Source organism: Siphateles boraxobius, unplaced genomic scaffold (assembly GCF_051911475.1).
Source record: "Siphateles boraxobius isolate OS27281-9 unplaced genomic scaffold, OSU_SipBor_1 2, whole genome shotgun sequence".
NCBI lineage: Eukaryota > Metazoa > Chordata > Actinopteri > Cypriniformes > Leuciscidae > Siphateles > Siphateles boraxobius.
Genome location: NW_027508810.1, coordinates 11,187,501 through 11,195,929, shown reverse-complemented (window position 1 = coordinate 11,195,929; position 8,429 = coordinate 11,187,501). Strand labels below are relative to the sequence as shown.

General features: G+C 38.0%; 1 protein-coding gene across 5 annotated transcripts in view; it reads right to left on the bottom strand.

The window, feature by feature from the left end:
* Positions 1 to 304: 304 nt before the first annotated feature.
* The window catches only part of enox2 (ecto-NOX disulfide-thiol exchanger 2), a 280,102-nt gene continuing 271,977 nt past the window's right edge, over positions 305 to 8,429 (bottom strand). For all 5 annotated transcript variants that reach the window (XM_077235881.1, XM_077235879.1, XM_077235883.1 and 2 more), the window contains 2 exons: positions 4,927 to 5,012; positions 305 to 938 (listed from right to left, as the gene is read on the bottom strand). In XM_077235881.1, the coding sequence (XP_077091996.1) occupies positions 807 to 938; positions 4,927 to 5,012 (218 nt within the window). In that variant the 3' untranslated portion in view covers positions 305 to 806. The remainder of the gene's footprint in view (positions 939 to 4,926; positions 5,013 to 8,429) is intronic.

The window sequence follows — 8,429 nt, the reverse complement described above, 5'->3', positions numbered from 1 at the left end:
CCATAAAAGAATTATACAAAAGATGATTAGAGATGTGAAAACACAGCAGACCGACTCCGATTACTTGAGGACACAGAAGAGTTTAAGACTACTGTGGTCACCAGCGTAAAGCAGGAAAAGCCCGAAGGTCTGGAAGGATGTGTGTGGCATAAATGCAGCCGAAGTGAGAGGAAATGTCTTCTAAAGGCGTATCTTTATCCCAGCAGTCCTCTTTTAATCAGCAGAGGTGCTGAAAGTTGAACTTTTGAAGATTTTAGAAGCACTGGCCTAGATTGTTAAACTGATAAATTAGTCTGGTTGCAGATTTTTGTTGTGTTTTTTTATTTAAAAATAGCAAGTTATTCAAACATTTACAGGATATGTGAACAAAAGATTCTATGCAGCCTCTGCACCCTATACAGAAGAGAAAAGAAATATATTCATGTTATTTATAAGGTTTTTCTTTTTTACGAATCGGAGGTGAAACGAGAAAAAGAAAATGTATGTTGACAGTTCAAGTCCTCCGTTCAGCAAACCCTGATTTTTACCCGATGAGTTTTCCGTCGCCGCAGCGGCCCAGAGTCACGTTGTGTAGAACAAGCGCATGGTGCGCATACACACACTCTGACATGTGCTCGTGTGTACACATACTAAAACATACTACACACACACACCAAAGTCTTGAGGTTCTCTAGGTCCCAAGTGATTTTCCACATTCAAATCCCATGGGGCTGGGCGGATGGACACGGAGAGCTGGCAGGTGATTGGTTGTAAGCCCTCCGGTCCATCGGCCGTTTAGTTTCTAGCGGGAAGCCCGACCCGTGTCTCTACGCCGTCTTAATGCCCTCAAACCCACAGAACTTCCAGCGCTTCTCCAAACTAGCCCCGACACCCGTCAACTCCTGCTTGAACGTGCAGGGCAGCCGACCCAAAAGAGTCTCCACTTCTGTGGTGCTGATCTGAAACAAGAACATCAATGATTAGAAAATGCTCTCCTGAAAATGCTTCCATTTTTCACATTTAAGGGGAATATTTCATTCGTAGCACTTTTCACAACGCAGATCAAAAGCAGATTTATAGAAAATGCATGTTTCAATGATACAATGTCATTTTGCCCACATGAGTAGGAGCTCTAGAATTAAATAAATACATTTCATTTACTGACTTTGACAAGGAAATAACTCTTCGCTAGAACCTCAAGCAACAAAAATAGTGTTATATGACAATAATGTACAGCTTTAATATAGTTCAGTTAAACAGATGAAATGATGCTATCTTTCAACGCATTTTTCCATTTCACTGCGCTACATGTCCATTGTTTTTTTATGTAAACGTGTTTGACCATTGCGTTCGCGTCTTTTGCAGTGTTTCGCATGTTAAGGCATTTTAAAAAAGCGGTGCTCAAGTTAAAAGTCCAGTTTTAAAAAACGCATCTCTAGACCCTGTACTTTTTCGTTCCACTGACCTACATCTTGCGCTTTTAACCTCAGAATGCTTTGAGCCGGCCCTAAGGCAGGACATAAAGCTTGTGATTGTAATGATTGCAATATAATGTAAGGATAATATAATGGCAGCCTTGTCATGTCAGTACATCCATTGTTGGCATATTTTGGGTAAAATACATGGGCATAATGTTGATTAGATTTATTTAGACTTGTCCCTATTTAAATAAAAAAAGCACAAATCTGGGTCAGAGTGGTGCACTTGCAATGCAAGTGAAAGTGGCCGATCTTTAAACATTTCAATAGTTTTTTTTTTACACGACTTTAGAAAAGATCTTTAAAAAACATTTGAATAAAACAAAAACATGGCAACTTTATAACTACGACAATGTATCGCCTAAATCACTAAAATGGCCATTGATATGACTAAAACTGTTTCAGAGCTCAAAAACAAACATAATACAAATGTTTTATTAATTATTAATTTTATCAATTAATGTAAGTGCTTTTATAAAGTAAGTGTCACATTCCTGCTTTTAAATCCTTCAAAAATCAGTCCCATTTACGGCCCATGACCGACATGTAAAGCAACCAAACACAGTTCGTTTTGTGTAGGGGTGTGAAAATGTAAAGTGGATGTCCCTACAATAACAGACCAGTGTGCATCTAATAAATTACAGTATTCATTCAAGAGCGTTGTACAAGTTTACTGCAGCAATGGTGCCGCGAACTTCACATACTTTTGAAAATCCAGCTTTTAGTTGATCCTGATAAGCGTTCATTGTCAAGTCAAGTCATCTTCATTTATATAGCGCTTTTAACTATATAGATTGTTTCAAAGCAGCTTTACAGTGATAATAGGAAATTGCAGTAACAGAGATTGTTTTGGCTTTACAGCAGCTCTAGAATAAAGTTATTGTCCAGCTAAAGTTAGTTTTTGATTGATTCACTTCCATTGCAAAGATCATTAGTTATTAACTTATTGTCACAGATATAAACACAACGCCTGTCTTCCATCCAGGGGTTTAGCGCCACAACGGCTTTGTTTTCAGGATCCTGTAGAATTCAACCAATCAGACGACGACTTCTAAACTCCTGAAGTGTTTCCAATTTTGTCTGCCTTATGCATTAGACGTTCAGCCAACGGTCCGTGGCGTCTGAGGCTGAGACTAGCTTGAGCTTAACTTCAAATATTCCTTTAAATACTCATGTTTCTTTACAAATTATGTTATACTGTATTGGCTTTACAAACTGAATGACAAATTAATGACTCATTTCAGAGTATTTTTGGTTTGAACTCCACAAGTGGGCAACACTTTATTTACAGTACCTACGGTGTTCTTTTTACACTTACATGTAGTAATAACTATAAATTATGCATAATTGCATGCAACTAACCCTAAACCAAACCCTAATCCTATAGTAAGTACATGTAGTCAATTAATATTACTCAGAACCTAAATGTATAATTACACTGTAACAGACACCTTAAAATGAAGTGTAACGCACAACTGTGTAAAACCTGATGTTCATTTTCTCCAGTATGATTTAGGAATCATTCTCATATAATCTTGACCTTTATTGAGAGTAAGGACATTTGGCCATCTGTACAAAGAGCCAAATGATCAATGTTACAAATGTACTTGCTGGATCATTGACCTAGAAATTGTGCAGAGTCTTAAATATTTCATTTTACATTTGTCTGCTTTTTCCCTCCAGATTATTGGACTGACCCCACTGTATATAAGCGCGACATGAATCTCAGAACTCACATGCGACGAGAATTGTGTTCTTCACAGGATCGCGGAACCCACTTGCACCGGCTTATCGAGTGCCAGGCAGGGCGACGTGAATGGCGGTTTATCAATTAAACCCTCCCACTGGAGTGCATTGTTTTAAGTGAAAACAAGCGGGAGTGTTGTTGAAGATATGACGGCATGTGTGCGCTGCGGAGAGAGAGAGCGTGGGCACTGACAGCCGCCGGAGGGCTTCGACTCAAAACTGAAAAGATATAGAGCCTCATTTTCACCCTCCATCTGTAAGTGTAAATTAGTCACTGTGTGACAGCAAAAGAAGAGCGAGAGAGAGAGCGAGAGAGGGAGAGAGAGAGCAAGAGAGAGAGAGAGAGAGAGAGAGAGAGAGATAAAGCCAGAGACATGAAGGGAAATAAAAGGTAATCAACACAGCGCTATAGAAAGAGGAGCGTTTTATTTCGGCATTAAACATTTTGGCAGGAAAAGCTTAAGGACTGTATTTGAGAACCGGAAGATGAAAACACAGACACACACACACAGAGGAAATATGTGTGTGTGGTCCCGTTGTGTGTGTGAGAGCTGTGCTTACACCCTGAGCACTTTCTGTCTGCTCAAGGGCTGTTTACTCAGCAGAACATCAGAATGGCAAGCAGACCGCCATAGATGCTTTCAGTCTGTCTGTGTGTGTGTGTGTATGTGTGTGTGTGTGTGTGTGTGTCTCTGCAGGTGATGTACATACATTCAGTCAGAGTGAGTGGCCTGTGTGTGTCAAAGTTATAATCGTCAGTTAAAACCTTTATGAAGATCGAAGCTAATAAAATACATTTAAAAAAAATCAAATTTTTGGTTTTGACCAAAAATCAAATGTAATATGGCTGTTTGTGAACGTAAAAGATCTGATTAAAGTGTTATTGTATCCTAAAAGAAAGAACAGATTCTGAACAGCCTGAAAAGAGTTGTTAATAATTCCAGTCTCACGTCCTGTTACTTACCAATATAGCAATGTAACAAATTTGCATAATGCCAGCCTATGGTCTTCATTGTCTGCCCATGAACAACGTCTACTTTGACCCTCAAACACTGTAGTTGTAGTGGAATAGTTTAGTTTGTGTCGTCGACATGTTCAAAAGGTGCTGTTTTCAGCGCTGCAAATCCACATGCATGCACTTCCAAAGGATGAGGACTCACGCTGGCATTGATATGAAAAACCAACACCATCGTTACTGTTTGTTTCACTGTGTATCGAGTGCTGAGAATGATCCGACTGGAGCAGAAATTCAGATATGGAAATGGACATTTGTTTCCGACACGCGCAGTAAGTGGTAGACCAACAGACTGGGTCATCTGACCAATCAGAGCAGATTAGGCTCTCGGAAAAGAACTCGAATCTTCGAAGAACTGTTTCTTCATCTTCAGAATCTTTAGACTCTTTGAAAAATAAGGGGATGCTGAAATGACATGTATATTATGAGAAACTTAAAGTATTTTTGACCTTGGATGCATGTAAACATTTTGCAGGACAAAATTAAGAACCTTTAAAATAGCATAAAAGGGGCACTTTAAACTCTGGTGCAGTTTCTGCTGGAGTGTAGAATCTGTAATCATAGTACGATTGAATGGGTAATGATAAGTTGAGCAATGATGGCTAACATCTGAAGATAAATAACAACTAATATTATAATTAACCGAACTGAAAATGAATAGTGACATTTTCTGAAGCATAAATCGTGGTGCGTGTGTGTGTTTCATACCTTAGTGTCCAGCCGGTGTAAATAGGAGCAGATATATTCAATGCTGGCTCCAAAAGGATGGACGTGAAGAAACGTTGAGATGATTCCTGTGGAAGTAAAGCCAAAGAAGAATCACTGATCTAACTATACAGAATAAACCTAATATCGGTTCCAAAACCTTTTAGAAGCTGCCAGCTTTTAAGCCTTATTTTTACTAGATCTGTAATGAATGAAGGCCCAAATCACTGATGCCAGTCCTGCTACTGATGTCTCTATTAAATGGATAAAAAATAAATAAATAAAAATTCTGGGGATGAAATTAATTATTACAGTGGCAAGTGAGAGCTCAACGTGCTACAATTGAAAAAAACACCAGCAAATGAAGAAAACATCTCATCAGTATGACAACACGTCCTGCTTTCCTCAGCTGTGTTGAGCTCTCTCGCCACCGTAAATTATAGCCATTTAAAACAATTATTAGGCTTAACAAATATTATAACAACTGAACTTATCCCAAACTTCAAATAAACTCATTATAATAAATGTCACATTTAGCTGTGCCTTTAATATAGTGTGTTGTATATAGTAATATAGTGATGTTCCGGTCTCTGAATATCAGAAGCTGTCAGTTCATTTTTTGCATCACTAAGTTTAATTTGCACATTCAATTTCACAATAAGTAAGAAAATTAGTTTATTAGTTACAACATTATAAATATTTTAACGCGCTAAATAGAAAGTATTAATCACAGAAATAGACATTTACTTTTGACAGCCCTAATTTATCATTTAAAAACTATATTACATTTGTAAATAAACATATAGCATGAAATATATGTACATAAATGAATATATCGGTTTAATATGTAAAGATATTTATTTGTAAATAATTTTAAAAGTTATAAATATTTTAATAATAAATATACATAAATGAAGTGTACCTGTTAATATATTTATTTAATTATATACAAACTCTTCATTCTTCAGCGAAAAACTGATTATTTTACATAAACATTACATTTATTGATATTTCCTCAAAACTTGGATTCATTTATTGTAGTTGCAGAGCATTTTGGCATTGCTTGCTCCGCATAGGATACAATGCTGCCTCAGATCTTGGCCCAAATGAGGTATCTTAGAAGACTGAATAATTATTAAAAAGACAGCATGCCTATTTGGCCTTAAAATGCCATCTAAGTAGGCAGCTCACTTGGTTTTGGAACAGAGCATCAGCAATTGATATTTTCAAGCACTGATTTGTTGAGTATGATTCCAAGTACTTGAGGTGTTTCCCCTGAAGTGGATGTCCTCATCGGCTAACTCTGCCTCTTGAACTTTCCAAAATGATTACGAGTGTTTAATTGAAGTTTTGATGCTGTTTGGCGTAATCAAGGTTGTTCTTCGGCCTGCTGAGTGCTTCATTCACACACTCAAACATATGGAATAACAGTAACAGCTGCTATAAGCACTTCTGACTTAAATGTGATCGAGAATAACTCGCTTATTCTGAATGCATTATGATCAGGGAAGCAAAGCAGCTCTCCAGAGAGAAGCGCACAGGTGCCACAAAGTCAATATTCCATTAGTCTTGATGGACTGTAGACATAGTTTATATATTATACATGGTTTCATTGCAGTGTGTTGGGATTACTATACCTTTCCATTTACACACATTGATCCAAAGGCAAACATTGTAAGGTGAAAGAAAATGGACCTTTCATAACGTTATGTAATGTTTCACTAATTAATGCATATCTGCAACAAAATATAATGCTGTATGTGCTTACACAAACACCCTGAGCTGGCAGCTGTCCCTGAGACTTCATCCAAAAATTTTTACTCAACCTCGTGTCATTCCAAACCCATGCGATTTGCTTTGTTCCAAAGAACACAAAATGAGAAGATTAGCAATGATGACAAAAATCATCATAGAAATAGTCGCTGAAAATGCCATCTTATGCAGCTCTCAACTCTCATTTGCATGTATACAATGTGTTGCGTGAATACGCTCTGCACCAGGAATGACGTCAGAGGTGCCAAAAGGAATTGGTTGCAGTGTAGCTACAGTGAAGAGGAAGATCTTCAGCAGAAATTGGCTTGAACTTCAGTCTGATTCCTCAAACAATACTTTTACACGGCTTTTAGAATAAGGGCAAAATAGTGCAAGAGTCAAATTTATAGAGCCCTGCACTCAACATTTGGAAGAAAAAATAGATATTGTGGTCACAAATTAAAGAATTCCCACCCACAAATTTATGATTTGATCATTTCGTTTCATCCATTCATTTCCTTGTTTATCTAAAAGAAAGTCAAACGGGCTTGGAACAATAGTAATTAGATTTACATGTGTTTTTTCGGGACACACCAGCTATCGGTGGAGGGGAGAGTAGACTGATGTTGCCAATTAAACGGGGATTATTAGGAGGCTGTGATGGATAGAGGTCAATAGTGGGAAACTGCCCTGAACAGAAGAGTCACAGCACTCTTACCCAGAAATACCTGGGAGCTTTAACCCTGTAAAGCCTGACATATGAAATAATACTCATATTTGATACATCAGGATTTTATGGAACATATAGTATGATATAAGAGAATATGCATCTCAGACTTTATTCAGTTTTATTCAAGAGCAAAAATGTGCAATTTGGTGCATATTTATATGGCCAAAAGATGAAATCATGATAGCTTTTATTGAAAATCAATGAGACTAATATGTCGTATTAAGAAGATATTTAAATGCTTAGTTTTATGGTCACAGCTCAGTAGTTTTTATTCTGGGGGCAGAAAATATAATGCAATTCAATTAAATGCAAATAAACGTTCCTCAAAAGCAGCAAGCCTGATGTATTCATTTCATACATTTTAACATGATTTTTCTTAAAATGGTCAAGTGCACCTAAGCTGCTTCAGTCTAATAAGTGTTCGGTCTACTAAGAACCCTGTCATGCAATGCAGCGCCAGGTGTCTTTTGCTAGTTTCTGCCTGACACAGTTATCATTTTCACGTCCTGCGCGGCGTTGTTTAAATAGCAAATGCATTTGCGCCCATCTGTGCTCCCATGGGATTGCTGGACTGAAAACGAGGTGTGTTCACGCGCATTGATGGCGCGTTGCTATTTTGAGGCAACTGAAATAGACTGCGCCATTGACCAACTGAAACCTGGTCTGAAGTCAATGGCGCAACATTAGTTTTGTTATTTAAAGAGTGAGTTAGTAGCTAATGTGCGCCTATAGGCGGGTCCACAACGTATACTCTGCTTATTACACACACAGGGACGTGCAGCAGCATGCCAAATATAAAGATCATTATTGTGTACATAAAGATATGGTGGAATCCGGCTTGTCCCGTAGATGGTCTGCTTGTGTGCTTTAACTTCGCGCACGAGCAGATCTGTTTGCGCTCTGGAGACGCGCTCAGTCTTTCCGCTAGCAAATTCCACTATCTAAATAGCGAATCCGCCATGGCATACACAATGCAGTGAGTAAACGTGGAAGAACGAAAGCAAGGAGCTTTCTAACAGCCGCT